The sequence below is a fragment of the Anomalospiza imberbis genome, chromosome 3 (genome assembly GCF_031753505.1).
Source record: "Anomalospiza imberbis isolate Cuckoo-Finch-1a 21T00152 chromosome 3, ASM3175350v1, whole genome shotgun sequence".
NCBI classification, from domain to species: Eukaryota; Metazoa; Chordata; class Aves; order Passeriformes; family Viduidae; genus Anomalospiza; species Anomalospiza imberbis.
In genome coordinates, this window is record NC_089683.1 from 81,467,064 (window position 1) to 81,487,672 (window position 20,609).

Sequence of the window (20,609 nt, forward strand, 5' to 3'; positions counted from 1 at the left end):
GGACCCAGAACTCTGCATTGAAATTGCATAAGCCTAGCCCTTAACCCATCTTAAACAGTTTATTATGCAACAGTTAATGGATATTGTTGGTTACTGTTAATGGATATGTTAGTTACAAGTTTATTTTGCTTTTAAATGATTCTACCAACTAAGTGTTCACTTCAGCTCTTGAGTAGTTATTCCACTAATATGAATCCCTGTTAGCATGCTTTAAAGTTTATATTCCTCCACATCATTACTCTAAAATAAGAAATCATTCTGCCACTTTGTCTTGCACGACACAATTCTCTTCTGTGTGTATTCACATCCTTGAAACACTGCAGAGCAGTTGTCATCTCTTCTCTCAAAGGCCTCCTTTTCCCTACAAGCTATGAAGTTTTATTTCTGTCACAGTGTTCTTCCAGGTGAGTAACCCTTTCATTTCAGACCATTCATAATTCTTCTTGCTTCTCTTTTAAATTCTCTGCAGTCTGTAATCTTTTCTTAGCAATGAGATGCACAACTCCAAACAAGCAGCTATATACTGGTAGATAAATAGAAAAGGTATTTTCTTTGGTCTGCTGCAGTGGAATGTCTTTTTGCTCTGAGTCACACTGGTTTTGTACAAGCAAAGAAGGATCAATACGGAAATTAAATTTAATTCAACACATCATATCCATATGCAACTATTAATGAAACGAGATAACCAAAAATGTGAAAAAAGTCTAATAAAAATTATGACATGCTTTTTGATAATTTGCTGCATTGTACAAGAGGTAGTTATTCCAAGGATATGACTATTTAAAAATTGTTCAATTATACATGAAATGAATTATCACCACATTTTCATGAGAGAAAATGTATTAATGTTCAATTGAGCCTGAACCAATGGTGGAACAGGTAAGAATAAACTGCTGGATACCCTGACTGAAGGTTCAAAATGATACTTTAATGAATTAAGTACAGATTAATTTTTGTATGAAATTACCACAATGGCCTATTTAGGTTCCACTCAAGCTATATTTCAGGAATAACTGCACACTACTGGATTGCTTGTTCATTACCAGTCACGTCTGTGCTGGCCCAGGACCAAAGTAGTGCCCTTCTGTGATGCAGCTATCTGCTGCTCATAGGAATGGCTATTTAAATGCAATTAGTAATTGCTGTTAAGTCTCACTATAAACCACAGCACTTCCCTTCTCATTTCATTTTGCAGTCCATCATTATTTGCTGCTTACAGTATTCATAAAGTACTAATTCGCTGAGTGATTCAAAGAGCATTCAAAGAGATACTTCATGAGGCCTGAGGTCTTCTCATTTGAATGCTTGTGCAGAATGGAGCTTGTCAGCTGAGGTCTGTTGTAAAACTGGTGCAACAGGAGTTCAAGCTCAGTGAATGCAACATAGTCACTTGTACCCATTACACACGTTCACAGACACCGCTGCTCCAATTCCTGTCACATTGCCGGACTGGCAGGACTGAGTTGAAAACCCAAAGCTGGGAAATGACAGCTCCACTGCAGCTCTTCTTTTGAGGATTTTGTCTACTGTCTCTTGTTAAGTTGATGATGAAACACAGTGCTGTAAGATGCGTGCAGATGAAGCTCAAATCTCCACTATCAGCTGTACAAACTCTCCTACAATAAAGGGCATTGCTGGTGAATACTACAACAGCAATTGCTGGAGCATGCAGACCCATCATCTGCATGCTCCTGAGCTGCTGATTAAATTAGTGTAATAAAATGCAGGATGTTTTCCTACATTCACAAACTGTGCATCCCTAATTCCACCTATTTTATATAGTTCCCTAGAATAAAGAAGGAAATTGCCAGAAACTTAACCTAGTAAACTGTCAGATACAGAAAAGCCCCAAAGGTGAACATAATTGCCAGATGCTCATTGTTTTCATGCTGTTCTCATTATATGCATTTTGACAGAGTTTCATTGCTCTTGCAGTCAACTGCATTGCACTTGCCTAGTGACAAAGAGCATGTGCCTAAGGCCAGGTCCTCCACTGGTACAAGGTGGCATTGCTCCAGTGGCTTCAGTGTCTGTTAGCCAAGGTTCTAGTCCACATAGACCTGGCTGAAAATATCAAGGAAAAATTCTTTTGTTCCTGAATAGACCATATTTTTGATAGCTAATTGGGAACTATTTCACATTCAACAAAACATCCATTGACCACTCTACTACACTCTCCTACAATTGGATCATTCAAGGGTATTTCTTAGGCTTATTTCTCTTTTTGAATAGGCTTATCTCTTTTTCCTTGTTTGCTTCCCTGTTCCTCTCTGTGGATTGTTCTCTCCTCTACACACAATTTCAGGGTCTCTTGGAGCTTTCCCATTCATTTTAGACCATTTCCCAGCCCTGTGATTCTGTTTCAGTTGTCTCGCATGTCCTCATTTCGCCCCTTCTTCTGCTCTCACAGTTCCTCAAGTAAAACAGCAAAACATTTTTTCATCACCTTCTAGTATATTCAATATTAAATTAACACAGAAGGATCAAAGATTCTGAAGAGCACACCAGATACTTTTTCTAAGACTGTGACCTTTGTATCATATACTCATTGAGGAGGTGCAAAAGTTAAGGAATAGAAGACATAGATGAAGCAGTGGAATCACTTTAAAAGTGATTCAAGTTTCTTAATGAAAAACAAAACAAAAAAAAAATTCTAATTTCAGGTGCTGATGAAGTAGCCATTAAATAGATTGCTCATTTGACATATATCTCAAATGTGTCATTAAATTCTTAGACCTAGTAAGCAGACATGGTTGTGTGAATCCAACAAAGCTAGGACTTTGTACAAGCTCATAAATAAGTGTAAAATCTCCAGTACTAATAGTAATTATCGCCCAAGAAAATCCTAACATCCTCCTGAAAATCCTAACATCTTTTCTGAGAAAAATAATATAACTCATGCTAAAAATGCAAAGGCAATGCATATAAACAAAAGATACCTGGCATTTCAGTTCTTCTCATACACAGATTTTTGCAAAGTTGAAACAACTGCAGATAGATACACCCATCTACCTAAGAAACTGAGGCACTGGATCCATCCAAACCCCATTTTCATTTTTTTCCAATAATGGACTAACAATTTAAAGAAAATATCTGATATACAGCTCATTCTTTAAACTAGTATACCACAATACTATAATCCAACACTCTCCCTTTTCTTTTTACTCAAAAGTAATACTATTCTACATTTGACAAAAAAACCTCTCACATTCTGCATGCCATTGGGACTATTTATGTGAGTCATTAACTCTAAAGAAAGGGGAAAAATAAGGTAACAGTCCTAGCAATAGTGAAAAAGTATACAGTGCTTTTTGCCAACTCTGAATGCCCTTTAGAAATCATATTTGAATTTTTACTATTTCAGTTTTATAAATGTGAATAAAGAAATAAACACCTGAATAAATTATTTTCCAAAGGTCATGCAGAAAGAAAGAATGGATTAACCCATGCTTTAAACACCAGATTAGATCTTAAAACACAGTGGCTCTGCCATGAAGCCTCTTGTGCAACCTTGCACCAGTCACTTAATATAGTTTTATTTTCTGCACATAGGATCAAATAAAGCAATACCAGCATGTAAGATCTGTCAGGAAATGCAACCATAGGACAGAGAAGCAAAAGTGCCAAGAATAAAATTCATGCTTTTAACTCACACTCATCTGTTTTACAGACAAGACTCCCTCCTTGGATAAGCATAAGCATGTAGTTGAAAATATAGGATGCCTCTGGAAACACTAGCACATAAGGATAGCACATTAAGAGAGACGCCTATTAAATAAAACAAGCAACAATTTCTGGAAGAGATTCATACAGCTTTGCACTTTTCTAAACAGTTTCCTTACATTGTCACAGTCATTAAAATGCATAAAAATTATTATTTCCAAAACAGCATTACCATGAATTATCACCACCCATGTTGCCTAGCAACTGGAGTAATTTTTGAATAGTGAGCTATATAAACCGGTATCTGGAGTTTGTGCAAATGGGTGCTCATTTGAGGGTTTAAAACACATTCATCTTGGAAATCAGAGGCACATAATACAGCACTGACATAAAACTGAAATACTCTTAAAAACATAAAATGGCACTAACAGTTACTGCATCTTAGCAAAACCCTTCTGCAGCAGATCTAAACCCAACCATATTTGGTCACTGACTCCCTTGCTCTTCCTTGAGCTTGCAAGCGCCCCTTTCCAATTTTTTTGAAGATATTTGACATTCCCATGGAGAAAATAATTCTTGCCTAATCTTCTGAAGGATTTCTTCATACCTCAAGAGCAAAAGAAACTGGTGACATAAAATGGCAATATATTTAAGTCAAATAAAAATTCTATTTTTATATATGACACTGAGTTGGAAGAACTCAGTAGTTCATACCATGACAGAACAATGTTCTTACTAAGGTTCAAAATAGGTCTGGAAGTAGTGATAATAATAGTGACACTGAGAGATTACAGAGAGATTAAAAATACATATATGAAATATACAAACTCCCAGAAATCGTGAACTGGTCACTCATTAGCTGCAAGTATTTTCCCACTGTAGGGATTCTTGTCCCATCTTCATACTATGTGAATTTTGACTTGAATACCAGACAAGAGTCCCCAAACCATATCAAACCATATTGTTTGATGTCCAAGAATTTCTACATTACTTTCTTACAACTTCAGAAAACAAGTTCCTGCTAAAGCTAGTATAAATCTTTGAAACTATTCCCAAAATGGGAGTGTATGGGGGTCTCTTCCCAAGGGAGACATTCCAACTGAATGGTTTCCAAGGCTTAGCCTTATGGGTAAAAGCTAAAGAAAAGCAACATGTGCTGAAAAACAGCATGTGTCTCTCATGGAGAATGCAGGTGGAGAGGCAAATTCATCCCTGGCACAAACACAGAGACCACTGAAGGCAATGCACTGGCATCGCCTTATACCAGCTATGAATCTGAACAAGCTTTTCCCTGCAACTGCTACCTGTGGAGATAAAGATGGATACAAAACTGAAGAGAATTTAAGAGCCTCTCAAAGTTTAGAGAACCATATTTTTGCAGTCAGAGAAAAACTATGCATTGTGAGTTTCCAGGTTCCCAGGAAGCCATGCAGTGGCTACTGACAGGCTGCCATAAAAAACTTAATTGCTGTTTAATAGCTCAGATACAGAAAAGATGCTCCATTTTGTCTGCTGCTCTATGGAAATTTACTGAGACCACACACAATGTGCAGAGCTGTCACATAAGAAAATGCTTCCATTGTTTTCCTTTGGTGCCGTTCAAAAAAGGCTGTTAACAAAAATACAGTTTTATACTTAACAGTGAAAGAGAACACCCCCTAGAGAAAGGGGAATTACCCCAGTTAGAGAGGCTAGTCACTGCTCTAAACAAGAGGTGCCTCTGAACACATATCATCTGTATCTGTGGGGTGCTGAGCCTCTTCTGCAATGCAGCACATGCATATCCAGATCCCCCTTCCTCTCATCTCCACCGAGGAGCAGGACACAGCTGTACTGCCAGATCACAGACCTAATGGTGTTGATGCTCATCCAGCCACCAAAACTCTTATTTCCATTGCTTAGGAATAGACCACATATGGGAAAATTGTTTTCTAGATTCTTCTCAGCAAGAAGAAGAAAAGGTTAGCTCCAAAATAAGCCAGTATATTTTTGAAAGTCCTCTTAGAAACAGGACATTGACTCTGAATTGCAGATGACCAACCACTTCTCTACACTCTATAATATCTTCTTATAGGAAGAATTTTTATTAGGAGTGAACTAAGGAGGGGATTGTGGCCTGAAGAGAGCTTTGATCTTCTTTCAGTAGTACAGACATTGATGAGAAAATATGCTGTCATCTCTGGCTGTGTAGGCTCAGAAGTGCAACAGCTGGGAGTCACAGCAAAAAGAGATAGAACACACAGCAATTAGAAGATGTGTTTGGTAATGCTTTTCTCCTGGTCAGTCATTGCCAGGAAAGACAATTGTATTTGGTAACTATTCCTTGTATGTTTAGCTCTAGCCTAGTGACCATTACTAACATTATCTTTTGTATTCCTACCAGTGACCTTTTCTTCAATCCATAAAATCCAACAGGAAGAAAGACAGGTTTGTGATAAGCATTGCCTGAGTCACACTTTGTGAAATGCAGAATTCAAGGTATTTTCATGCTATGACAAGGTGCATGATCCACGAAAGATTTAATGAATACATAGAAATTTGGTTAGTCATTAACTGAATTCCAGCCTGATTAAGCTCCAGGAATGGGAATATTTCCAGAAAGCATGTTTTAAGTCCAGACTAACAAATAATTTTTGAAACTAAAGGTTGGAAGAGAAACAGATTATAACCAATATCAATTGATTTTCACTTGACAAAATGAAGACAAAAACAAAGAAGTAATCTTGAATGGACATGTACGAATAATCATATTTGCAGCTTTTTAAATGCTAAAAAGGGTAAAATGCATGGACTGAAATACTGCTCCGTGGATGACTTGGTTTATTCTCCGTGTCATCCTGTTGTTCCTAACTCCTGATGTCATACACCTGTCCTTCACGAATGGCAGTTTGATTACAAGATGCTACTGGAAACCATTCCCATGATGCTAGCTGCTACTCCCTAGGATCTAGGCTAGAGAAAAGCAATACCACCCACAAAATCAGAAACCTTTCAATAGGAAGGTAGCATGACTCCCTAGGCCGGGAAATGAATCTGAGCTTCCTCTCAGACCTGCAGACATGATACATAGGTAGAGGCAGTGATGACAAGAAATGAGCACAAGGAATACCCACTAGGTGAGCAATTCCTCTTGTTTCCCAGAAGCCACCTGCAGTAGCAAAGGCCACTGGTTTACTGTGGCAAATAGGGCCCACTTCTTTTTTTGCATATGAAAAGCTGACCCTGAGATTCAAACCATGTAAAAAAACCCTGCAAAGAAACCTTAGATCACAGAAGGAATCTCATGACAAACACGCATGCTCATTGTGACATATATTTCCAAGCAAGTAAATTCCATACAGTGGACAGCAAAATAACTTTCTCTACAGTGCTGTTTTATGGCAGCAATATTCCTCTCCTTGGAACAAATATGAAACACTCTCACATGCTTTGAAACATTAAAAAAATCTTTGAACAGTCACAGAAAACAAAACCCTAATGTGTTCAACTTCAAACCTTAAGATCTTTCAGTCACCTAGGTCCTATTTTAGCAGGCTTCTTTCTTTGAAACCTGTGTTTCAAACACAGTGTGTAGCTACCAGGTGTAAGGTCAGATAAGGTGTCACTGAAATTCAGGCAGCTTTTGCCATGGCTCAAGAGGGCTGCATTGACCCCAGCAGGCTGTTTTCCTCCTTCCCAAATCTGCCTCAGGCACAGACAGACAAACTGCTTTAAAGCATCCTCTTATTAGGCACAACCCAGACCACCACTTACTTGTATGGGATGTGCTTGCTTCCATTGACAAGGGCGAGGATGACATTGCCCAGAGCTGGCAAGGAGAGGCAGAGGCCAGAGCTTCCCTCGCGGTTCTTGCTGAGCACTTTCACGCAGCTGCCCAGGTCAATAAGGTGCAAGCGGCTGCGACCTCCAGACACTGCCATAAACAAAGCAGACAGTTAGTGTGGGCCTCCAAAAGCAGCTTCCTGGGAAAGCAAAAGACTCGTGAAGAGGAAACAACCCAGAAGCCTTCACTAATTCCCCTTAGCAGACACGGCTGTAGGGTCCCACTAATGCACTGTCAGCCTTTATGGCTGTACATTGCTGTCTACTCTGAACCTGCTTAAAAATTGCTGAGTACTCACTTGCTCCTGCAGGCTTAACTCTGTGAGAGTCACCAATGTGACTATATTTTTAGAAATATAGCTCGATCAGCTTGCACTTGACTTGGCTCTGTTTCTGTCACTATCACTACTGTTTCTCTGTCTGGAAAACTACAGGTTGGGAATTCCTTCTTAGTAAGCCAGGATACTTCTCTTATTTTTCCCATCCTGAATATTGTATCTTAAGAAGACACTGTGGCATCTGTGGGATATTCAACTTTTCCTCAAGTCTATATACTTTCACAGTATCATTTTAGCTAAGAGTTCTGCCAAGATGTGGGTGATGGATTGCGAAGTAGCACCTCTGTTCTAGGAACAGTTTCTGTAAAACAAGCAATAGATCTTTATGGTCTTTTTCTTGTTTACTCTGCATCAACATACTACTTCCAGAGTTAAAAGATGCTACCATTGAAACACTAAGATTAATTTGCTCTCTTTAAAAGTCTATGATTCCTTATGAATCAAGGATGGGACCTAAGTAGACTACACAGAAGTGCTTCTAACTCTCTATTATCTCAGAACAATTTCCTATCTGATTTTTTTTGCATCTGATCTTGGACCACTCCTTCCCATTCTCAAGAGGTAGTCTGTAAGAAAAGGCAGATTTATTTCTAGGAACTTAATAGGTACAGAACAGAGCAGAACAGAATCACTATGTTGTAAGAGAGAGGTAATAGCAATATTTGAGGACACAAACACACCTTAAACAGCAGCACAAATACTTGCACATCTTAGTTTAACTCTATGCAAGTTAATTCACAGCCTTTTTGACACAGGATCTCAACTTGCACATTTGGTAAGAAAAAGAGAGAAGCTGAACACAGACAGAAGACCTTCCATGGGATTTGTGAATAATATTCCAAAATGTATCCAGTATCTCTGTCAACAATTGTTAAAATTGTGACTTCTGCTGCTTTAAAGTCCTCTTAGTTCTTCAGCTGTATCAGGTGTTAAGCAACACTGGACTTCTATGTATGCATCTCACCAGAAAGTATCCACAGACACTATGGGCTCCTGCACTGACTGCAGAAAATTAGGCTGCCTTGGTGAACCAGTAAGGCATATGCACCTCAGAAGTGATCACCGAGGACCTCTGTCTCTACTCTAAGAGTCTTTAAAATCCTTAAAGAGTCCCTGAGTCCTCTAACATCTCTGTTCTCAGAAGGCTGGAATTCCATACTTGAGTGTCTCACAATCATTTATTTAGAAAAACAAAGAAATGCATTTAGTTGCTACTGCAAATGACTGTAGCTGACTTTACTGAATCATATATAATAAATATTTCTGTTGCTAGGATTGCCAGATGCCAGGGAAACAAAAGAAAATGGAAGAAATCACTACTTTTCAAAAACTGTCATATTGTTTCCACATATACTCCGATTACACAACTTGAGGAAATCCAGAATAAGATAACTTACTGGTTGTTTCTTTCTTATTTAATTTACATGTTGAAGTAATATTTTTGAGATGGTAGATCCACTTGATTAATCTGAAAATGAAGCTATTTGTTAGGCAAGTTGTCTACTAATGTGCCTGGCTACTACAGAGAAAAGAAGTAGAACATCCTAATACTTGGGTTTTTTTCTATGGTCACAGAGACTTTGCAGAGCTGACAGCTGAAAAATGACAGTGATCCAGTTCTGCCACAATGTAATTTATTTCAATGGTGCTAAGCCTGCTTCATGACATTCCTGGTAATGAATTTAACAAGGAGGTAAGTACAGTACCAATGCCTTATTCTAACAGTCATTTTTTACCAAAATCACACGTTATCCAGCCCTTTAATCTCTTATCCTTTAGAAGCTGAGTTTCTTCCCCCCCCCCCCCCCCCCCCCCCCGCCCCTTTCTTCCTATTCTTTTTTAATCCTGTTACTGGAATCTACATATCTCCACTATCTTCACGGGTTTTTTTTCTCAGAAGTCCTTCATTACAGCAGGAGACAGTGATAATCACTAGGCGACCTTTCTGAGCAGCTGGAATTCCCCCTCATTCAATTATCAGGGGGATCTGACCCTGCCTAGCTTGTAAGGCCACTCAGATATGGCAACTTGAAGACAGGAGTATGGTCTGGCCACGAGACAAAGATATAACTAGAGGCAGTGGGCAAAGCATGCTGTATTCTAATCCAACAGGATCATGTCTTATTTTTCTGAAATTATAGCCACATGAAAAAAATATTTTCCCTTTTATTAATGGTATTTGAAAGTAAAAGAAAAGGACTTTGTGTACATGTACTTTCATGCAGTAAAAACTATGGAGCATTAAATAATTGCAATAGTTCTTCCCTCAAAATCAGCCATTTTATTCCTAGAAACCACTCTGTCTGAGCATTCACAGTCTTCCTTTCCACCACAGGGTGGTTAATTAATAAATCTTTAGTTAATTGAGATTTCTGACTGCAAGTTCCACAGGGGTTATTACTTAAATACATGCAAGCTGCATTTCCATTTAGAGCAACTTTTTGGTTTTTTTCTCCTATAAGTACAGTCAGTGCAGATTTTCTTCATTTAAACATTAGACAATAATACTACAGTGGTGATCACCCACTACATATCATGCCTTGCAATCTATTATTACCAGTAGCCTATGCAGAGCCAGGAGCTGAAACGTATGCTGTTTCTGCAGAACTGCTTAAGCCTGTGAATTTAAAGAAGCAGATTTCTCTGGTGTCTTTCAAACAAACATTTTTCCCTGTAAAGAAATGATTATTTTAAAAAATATTTTTAGTATCAGATTTTTCTTTTTCAGTGGGGGTGCTTCCTATAGTATACAAATCTTTTATCATTGGAATTACCTTGCAAAACCCCTCTCTGCATATCTTCAGTCAAAACAATTTGGAAGATTTGAAACAGAAGACAAATATAATAAAAAATATAAATGGTGTGAGAAAAAAAGAAAACTTTGAAAATTATAGAAACATAAAATTAGACATGGAAGCAACTTTTCCTCATTTAAAAGTGGGATATGGAAGTAAAGACACAAGCCAGTGAAAGCATACATGAAAAAGAGAGGGAACAAGCCTATCTGAAAAATCCAGAAAGATTTTACAAAGAACCACGACAGTCCTTTGTGCACACACAGCTGGGCCAGCAACTAACATATGTATCTCTGAGAAAGGGTATCGTTTATGGGTTGTCAATATCAGCTTCCCAGTTTATGGATTGCCAGCATCAGCTTCCACACACACTGCCCTATTTAGGTGCCAAAGAGGAACAGTTAACACAAGGGTGGCAAGGAATTCCGGTCACCACAATATTTTAATCCATGACCTCAACACTATCTGTAAAGATAATAATAAAGGCCAATTTGAAAAGCACCTTTTTTTTTTCAGATACAGAGGCCCACACAGGGCTGTGAACTGCCAGTGTCTCCACAAGAACAACTAAACTGACAAGTGACAGTAATAATCCCCAGTGGCCTTTAATGGCCTTTGGTGGGTCTTCACCAGGCACTGGACAGCCTGCTTGTACGGATGGCCCCACTCCACACTGAATGGAGAACTCTGCTGATTTTCAGCACTAAAGAATATTGTTTGAAGGTCCAGTTTCCAGGCAGGCTTATAGGAGACAGAGAGAAGCAAGAAGACAGCTTACTTCCGCCTTTGCCGCTCTTCTCCATGCGGTACTGGTAGATGTGCAGCGTGAAGAGCATGTGGGAGTTGCGATGATCCTCCTCATCGCAGTCCCGCTGGCTGCTGCGGCGGGAGGCAATGGCAGCGTCCAGGAAGAAGGCGGCCTTCTCTGCTGTAGGGGCGCGGAGCTCGCTCTGATTCTGAAGCTGCAGTTAACACCAGGGAGAAATGGCTGAGAAATTCCCACACAGGTTAACACCACCAGACAATTCCTGCAATCAACTTATGGTGTGGACACATTGGCTCCTACTGGAACTAAAAATGCGGAGGTGCCCAATGGAATGAGACCCCCTGACACTGGCAGTGGCAGTAGCGTGCCCTCCAGGAGCCCTCACGGCTAGAAGTGGGAAAAAAAAATTGCAGAAGACACGTCAATCCCAAATTCAACAGCTGCCGGAAAACAGCAGCAGCAGAGCTACGTGTTACCCTTCAGAAAGTGTTAGAAGGAAGCAGTCCACAGATAAATCTCAAAAATAACATGCCTGAAGCTTGTGTTCTGCCCCATGCCATATGAGGAGCAGCCCAGAAGAGAAGCCTTTTCCTTGCCCCTTTATTATGCACCTGCTCATAAGCCAGGGCAATACATTAAGTGGAAGAAGGCAGCTAATGTACAAACATTCATATTTGCTGGACTTTGATCCCTATCACCAGCCTGCTCTCAACTCTTCTACGTGACAGACAGCATAGGAGAGCAGATATTATTAAAGCCTCCTAACATTAGGAATGCATGCATGTTTCATGGCAGCTATAACTAGTTTGTCTGTGCACGGGACACGTGACTGTGCAATCTGATGGCATTAGTTTTGGCAGTACTGCGGGCTGAGCCCGCAGCCCATTGGATAGATTTGTCTCATCTGGCATAAAAACAGCAAGGAGCTCCCTCTTCATGGGGTTTCTTCCCCTGCTATATAATATAGCTGACTGTAAAGTTCTCCAAAAGACAGTAATTCTGTTTTTTCTTTGCAACCATGAATTAGTCTGAGGAGAGATAAAGCTGAGGCTGTGCACAGGATTTGGTGACACAGCTGAAGGCTAAGCTCTCTCAGGAAAGAGGGAGGGGGACAGGAAGGAGTTAACAAGGCCAGCAGAAGGCAGGCCAGTCTGTGGGCTGATCTCACTAATGTAAGCAACAAGAAAATGTGCATATTTGGAAAGGTCCAGTGACAGACAGTATGACATATGGTGATCACTCATTTGCTGTACACAGTGCTGATTCTGCATATCTGCATGTCTATAATATAGTATCCTCCCTTCATCTGAGGATTTGGAGAATTCAGGTGTATGACACATGACTCCAGAATGTCTTGTAAGCACACATAAAAAGGCTTCTTTCTTTGCAATTTAATTCAGTCTTTCACACTGCAGAGATACATAGGTGTCTCATGGAGCTATCTCTTTTTCACTGATCTAAAATAAATAATTTTGTATATAGCTGTACTGTGTGTAGCTATATGAAAATAAGCGACCATAATGGAATATTTATTATTATTGCTATTGTGCTAAAATACCTTAGCACACACAATAAACAGTTAAGCTCTAAGGAGATGCTGGCTGTGACACAGTTATGTAACACATGCAGCGTACATATGCGAATTCTTAACTGAGCCATCCATCACCCCAACAGGAACTGTGCAGACTCGAGTCTCTCATATTTACCAGACTGCACCAGTTACTGGATACCAGAGGGTGAGATCTCTTGGGATACAGTATGTATTTCATAAAATGCTAAAGTCAGGAGTTAAGTGAAAATGAGGAGCCTAATTGCTATTTAAAATCAAAACACAACTTTTTAGTCCTTAGGTAGAATGCAAAAGAATGGAAAATATGACCTAAGTATGCCTAAAAGCTTAAACCACAAAGAGATAAGGCACAAAATTTATTACTTGCTGTTTAAAATCTCACAGTTCATGACTTGTGTGGATGTGAGTCAAGATCTCTAGATGCTTGGAGGTGGATACAGGGTACATGACCCTGTAGGTCTGCTCCCTTCTCCCTCCATTCCCCATCCTGGAATCAGCAGGGCTCTCGACAAAAGCAGCCTTTGCCTTTCAGGATGAAAGAATGTTTTCAAGCTCCATCACCTTCTTTTGCTCCCTCTTCATCTACTCATACAAAAAGCAGATTTGCTCCCTCACAAATAGCAAAATGAAAGAATAGGTCCCTCTTCCCCTCAAACCAAAAAAGTGGGGAAAATAGGGCTGCTGAGAATTTCTCATCATTACCCAGAAAACAGATGTGCCAGTTACTCATTCCTGTTAAAACTCCAAACCGGAGAAGAGTTTGAGTTTTTATTGACTTGCCCAGCTCAGGAATTTACTTCTTGGCAGCAATTAATAAGTAGCAATTAATGCTCCATAAAACTGCTAATGCAAATGCTATAAATAATGTAGTTTATAAAGAAATAAACAGCCATATGAATGGCCTACAGCAATTTACGCAGTACTGTAAATATTTTAGCTTGTTGTTTTATGAAAGAGAGAACACCCTTTTGTTTCTTTTTTTTTTTTTTTTTTAAGAATAAGGTGAAGTTTTGCTTGGTCTGAATGTTTTCACATTTTATTGCGAACACAAGCCCTTGCTCTATATCACTTATACCAGAGGTACAAATATTTAGGCCAGGAGAGCAGATGGCCCTGCAGCTGCAGGTCATGAAGTTCTTGCATGTTTTAAAATAAACACTGTCAAGTCTATAAACTTTATGCTCTGGGTAGCTCTTGAATTTGAACCATCTCAATAGCTCCAGAAGAAACCAAAAAAATTATGTTTACTTGTTTCAGTGTAAAATTAATCTTGGATTCACCTGCATGCCACAAATGGGGTCTTCACAAAGGTAGACACCTGGGGACTGGCCATCTTGCAGGCTGCCTGTAGCCACTTCGGACAACAGGTCTCTCAGATTTTCTTCTTTCCCCCACACTTCCACTGCAGAAATCCGGACCGAGAAGCGCGCTCCTGTCTTCTCTTTGCGTTCATTAATCAACTTGAATAGCCACGAGATGGCACAAGGAATTATTCCAAGGTTTTGCATGGAATCATCCTTCCCAATCATGGTGTATGATTTCCCTGTCAGGAATGGGGGGATGAAGAAAATATAACATAATTCCCAGGACTTTGACAGCCTTCTGCCAAGAGAGGTTATCCTTCACAGCTTTCATGAAAACAACTTCACTGCAACAAGGACAGTCAGAGATGGGAAAATATAGGCAGGTAGACAAATAGGACATGGAAAATGCAGATGAAGTCTTGAGCTTCTTTCAAAAATCATTACCTCATGCATTCCCCTGACATCTCCCATTCCCAAGGCAGGGTGCTGCAGGCCCCCACCTTACAATGCTGCAGCATCTGATGTGGTTGAATCATGGAAGGAATTGAATGGTCTCTAGGAATAGGAATGGTCTCTAAAAACCTCTACTTTGAATACTGTAAGTGTTCTTTCAATACCATTTTACGTCAAAGCACTGGATTGTATTTCAAATGCTGGAGCTGAGATTGACATAAACCTGATCCCAGAATCACACAGATGTCACTTCATTCAGGAAAAAAAACCCAAAACCAACCAGGTATATGTGATCACTTGGTGCAAGAGTGGGTCCACTACAATTAATATTTCATCAGGGTCAAAACCATCCCCTGGTTAAGTATTTTTTAAATCTGCAATTATAGCTCCGGCTTTTCTTTGCTGTAAAAGTTTGTTAATTAAGAACAGACATGGAGTACTATCTTAAACTGCTTTAGGTGTCACTACATATAATGCCTTTAGATGAGTTTTCCAAAGCTCCTAAATTTATAAGCCAAATGATAAAGGTATACATCCTTTCAGGCAAGTACTTGTGGCTTCTTTACCTTGTTTCATTTCTTATGTTGAATCTATGTGGAAAAAGATCAATGAAAAAAATACTTCTATGCACATGTCTGTGTCAAGGTCTGGGTAGGTCCATGGTTTGTGGAACAGTGGTGGTGCAGTTAACAAAGCAACTGCAGAGACCCAACTCGTGCTTCAGCAAAAGCCTAGCTAGGATACCTCTCTAAAGATGCATAGCACTTGTGAGAGCCTGTTATCTAGTGGCTTCCTTTTCCATCACATTTGCAATGTTGTGTTTGGCAGGGGGGTTAAATATCTAAGAGCTCATCTTAGTGTCATTCCTGCCTGGTCTGAGGGGCCATCTGGTGTAACTGGATCATTAACCTGCTCCATTCATTGTACCAGACCTGGCTGCATGGCAGCATTCAGTGTTCTCCAGGTTTTGTTGCCTATAATTTGGGATAATCATGGCCTGATACAGCTTGATTTTCTTCATCACCTGCAATACGGAATTATCCTTTTAAGTTATATGTGTACATCTGCGGTTCTTTGAGACAGTAAGGAATGGAGTTCATTTGAGATAGTAAGGAATGGAGTTCATTGCACACATGCAATAAATCCCTCTCCATTCAAGAGACAGTACTTCCAAAATACAATTATATAAACATGAACAAAACATGATTACTCTCAAAATCCAGTTATTTCAAAAAAATAGTGTATTAATGTTGATGATTCTTCTTTTTATTGTCCTTCCATGAGTACCTGAGATGCTATTGAAGCATGTCCAAAGTGTGAGTTTTGATCCATCAGCAACATTCAGTTAACCATTAGAATAAGATTTTTTTGGAGACCCAGTAGAAAAAAGTCAGTAATGAGTGAACTGTCTAATCAGGGAATAGAGCATAAATCAAACTGTTTGAGTGCCCAGTCACGCTCCATACGAGTGCCATCACAAACATCAAGTACTTGAGTGAATATTCATAGTACACAACTTGATGAAAATGACATTTGGGCAAACCCTCACCAACACCAAACACATTTGGAAAACTGTAGATCACTGTTGGACCATTCATTAACAACTGAAGACAATGAACGACAAAATTGCTATAATATTTAAGGGCTGAAATGAAGCAATAATTCAAAGGTAACTTCTATTCCAAAGAGCATGCTGCATAACATCTACACAATAAGAAAAGTGAATAAATGTGTAAGCAAGAAGTGAAGATGTAGCACGAGATCATGCACAGATACTTTCAAATACAATTAATAAACAGACAAATAAAATTTTGTTTTCCTTAACCTAATAGACTGCCGTTAAATCCTGCATTAAAAATATTCATTTTGCTGCTTGAGTAGGGAAATTTAGCAATACCAACCAAGCTTAGCATGACCAAAGCAGAACACGCAGCCATCTGCCCCATTGACCACAGACTGGATCACCTCAGCCACAGTCCCCGCACATACTTCAGCCTGTCACAGGTATTGGGAAAAAAAAAAAAAGAATAAAAAACAGGAAAGAAAGAAAGAAAACAAAAGCATTAAAAATAACAAGGAAAATCATTATTTTTACTGGAAAGTGGTACTAATGTCTTCCCTGCTTCAGATACCATATTGAGGTATAAAAAAATCTAATCCTGCTTATCTCATTCATGTAACCTGTGCTGCTGATAGGAATGACATTACTTGTGTAAGCACATGAAGCAGGACCTTTGTTCTGGATCAAGTAAGTTTCATTTGCCGATGCATCAACATCCTTTTTGAGGTTAAAAAATACACATATTGTAAGGGGGCGTAGTTGGTTGGTTAGAACTACCTATTTAAGGGATTTTAAAATACAGTTTTGATTAAAAAATAATCCAGCACTGAGGAATTTTTGCAGGCTCAATTATTTGCCCAATTATGGACTGAGTTCAGTTCCACTAGCATGTGAATAAGGAATGTAAAGGGAACAAACAGCCTCTTTGTAATTAGCTAGGTGACCCAACATTATTATGAATCGTCTCAGCTTTTTGCAGTAGTACACTCCATTCTGAAGACTGTAGCAGTATTTTAAGAAGTACAACACAGAAATTTACCCCAGGCATTCTTGGATTTAAGGTTAAGCAGGCTGAATGGTCGACAGTGCTACTACAGCAACTGCTTAACAACAGTGGATGAAACTCAATCAGAATTCACAGTTTAGGCCTTGATGGGAAGCACTTTGCATTTGACAACACATCAAGTAAATTCATCCTGGTTCATGGCTGCTTCTAGACTATCTCTACAACAGAAAATAAAATGGACCAAGAAAGGGACTGTTCACAGGCCAGTCCTTTGAACTGCATCCAGGCATTAGACTGCAAGGTGCTAGCTGCTTGGACCAGGACTAGATGAGGGAGTGACCTGATGACACAATTATGTGACAATACTTTAGATGGTCCTGTGTCCTAGCTGAGTTTGGTTTATGAATACAGAGCTAGCCTTACAGGGCTGTTTTCTAATTATACTTCGCAATGTTACTTTACTCTTTTACTGTCCTCATGATGTTTGGGTAACATAGTTCATCAAACCAAAGTCTAATAAAGATAAGAAACCTGAATATATACTCATTAATAAAGACCTGTGGATTAAAATCTCCATCTTCTTATTGCAAACTGTACAATAGAACACTGTAAAAATAATCCTTGATCCCTTAGTTAATAGAGGACTGCATTAGAGAACTGTAGTTCTGGTCACATCTCTGTAAACACCCAACAGTAATATTTTATAATACACAGTAACTTGTTGATATTGAGGATTTTCCCATTAGGCACCATTTAGCACATTTATTGAATGTATAATTTTAGGTGAAATTATTTACACTAAAGAATAAAGAAAACACACCATTATTCAGCAAAAATTTAATAAACCAAATGCATTACTGATGATCATGGGAGACCAAATTCAGCCCTGGTAGAAGTCCATTGAAAGTACTACTGCTGCAGCAGAAATAAATTTGGCTCTGGTGCCCGCTGCTGCTTAGATAGCTCTTCCAATCATACAGGGCCTACCTGTGATGCATCCTGAGGGAAAACTGCATCAAAAGCAAACATCTTGGGTGGAACCTGGCTGCCCCTTTTCTGGAAAGCATTCTGACCTCCGCAGGCCAATGGGTCATACAGTGTGATTTGCTTCTTGCGGGGGTCAACTTTTAGGAAAGAGCTGGACTCAGACGTGTCTCTGGCAAGCGTGGAAGAAATGCGCACCATGACTTTGACCTGTCAGCAAACACACAAAAGATGAGCACGTTTCATTAATCTCATTAGTTTCATTGGTTGCTCTACAACTGGTATGTTGAATGAATTTTCCAGCTGCACTTGACCAAACCATATTTGCTTTTTGTAGCTAGTGTCTCAGTGAAAGTCAGTGGATACGCAGGAAGTATTAGGCAGAATTTGTCCTAAACTATGAATTGAATGAAGCCAGAACTCTCGATCTATTTTAACAAGAATGTGTGTATTGAGAATTACAATGCACATCATGGTTTTTTAGTGTTGATGCTACTCAAGTATGTTGTAGATGTTGGACCACACAAGTACAATGAGGAAGTATTACATCACCTTGCCTTACTCTCAATATAAATTGAAAATTACCCTGGTGGCCCAATTAAGAAAGCTGAAAGGTACTCTAGACTGCTAAGCTTTCAGAACTGCCGTGGTTTCTACGAAACAGCCTGATCAATAAGAGCCCATAAAAGGCAGATCTATAATTTACACCTTTACTATTCTAATCCGAAAGCAAAGATGAAATGCACAGTTCTGAGTGCCATCATCAAAGATTTGTGAAAAGAGTCTCATTTTAATGGTCAGATTTTGAAATTACCATCAAGGGAGAGAATGTAATAAGCGATAAAAGATTTGTTAAAACATGTTAGCTCACAACTCATTAAATAGCTACATAATAAGATGTTATTCCTGAGACAAAAATAAATCTTCATAGATTTAATGAGGTTATGCTGTATCCTTAGCTGAGTTGGTAAGCAATTTAGATGTAAGTAAAACTGATGACAATCAATCTAGCTTTGGTTTTCCCCCATAAATTCACCACCAGCAGGCATTTGAGCTCCTGACTTTAGAGGGCGAACATCACCTGTCTGCCAGTTCTAGTCACAACTGCATAACTTTCTCCTAGAGCAGATTGGCATTCACACCAACTAGACAGAACTTTTATGTTAATGCTCCTTAATCATATGTCACTTCTATTAAACCCACCCACGTTTAGCATGCAAGTGACCACAAAGGGTCATGTCAGCATAGGGTGGGAGCACATCTGCTGCTGGAATGGCAAATGCATTCCGGGAGGAGCCTGTAACCCCAGAAGTTGGGCTGCAGTTCCTGCTGGTCTCACTGAGACTGCTGCTCTTTGTATGTAGGTGTCATCTCATGCTGGCCCAAGCTCATCCTGCATGCAAATAAATCAGCTACTTTGAGAAGTAAAATCTGGGAAAAATAATTTTTGACACAACTCCTTTGAAAACAACAGAATGAGACCAGATATTAACTGGTATTATCCAGTATTTCTGTGACATCTTCTCTGCATGACAGTGAGTTTAACAGGTAATTTGACTCCAGTATTTTAACCTGGCAAACAAGTTGTCATTAAATGGTGAAATGGTCACAAATCTGCTCACACAATTTCAGTTTTACACAATTATCTGAGGAAAAAATGAAAAATACTGCTTGGGTAGGAATGTGTTCTCCTCCTGCTCAGCTGAACTGCTTATGAAACCTAACCTCTAACTGTAAAAGCCACCTCTAATGTCTTGCCAAAGGCATGCTTCAGGACTCAACCCTAAGCAGAGCTGACTTCTGCTGAGGATAACAGCAGCCAACACACCCTGTCAGTCCACATGAACTGGGCAAAGTCTGTTAATTCCAGGCCAAGGTCTCCTGGAAGATCAGAAGGGAAGCACTGGTCAAGTTAGCAGAGAAGGAAGGGAGTACAACTATAAATCTATGGGGAGCAAGAAAACAAAGCGCAGTATCAATCCTGTACTGTTTTCCTACTTTCAACTTTATATGCCTTTGGCTTTCTTTTTCTGTGTCCCACATTTTCAAGTAGATACCAATATCATTAGTATTAGACTGATCTGCTGGAAAACAAAATAAATGCTATTCTTCAACTACTTTAAATAAAATACTTGCTTGCTTTAGAAAGCTCTTTCCCTAAAAGTTTATGTGTATTTTTGGCTGCTGTGAAATCATGATCCTTATCTTTGTGTGCAAAGGAGAAATAACAGAATATTCTGGGCTAAGTGTTTTTGGGTTTTGGAGAATGGACAGTGTGTGAAATTTAACAACCTTTCTTAGGCAGTCTAAGAATTCTTTCTGGCCCCAAACTGTATGGGCATGCAGT

The 20,609-nt window shown here is 39.3% G+C and overlaps 1 protein-coding gene across 3 annotated transcripts in view; it reads right to left on the reverse strand.

Moving 5' to 3' along the window:
* Positions 1–20,609, reverse strand: part of KIF26B (kinesin family member 26B) — a 285,582-nt gene that overhangs the window by 47,245 nt on the left and 217,728 nt on the right. For all 3 annotated transcript variants that reach the window (XM_068185364.1, XM_068185365.1, XM_068185366.1), the window contains 5 exons: positions 18,266–18,472; positions 16,613–16,706; positions 14,235–14,497; positions 11,397–11,580; positions 7,417–7,576 (listed from right to left, as the gene is read on the reverse strand). In XM_068185364.1, the coding sequence (XP_068041465.1) occupies positions 7,417–7,576; positions 11,397–11,580; positions 14,235–14,497; positions 16,613–16,706; positions 18,266–18,472 (908 nt within the window). The remainder of the gene's footprint in view (positions 1–7,416; positions 7,577–11,396; positions 11,581–14,234; positions 14,498–16,612; positions 16,707–18,265; positions 18,473–20,609) is intronic.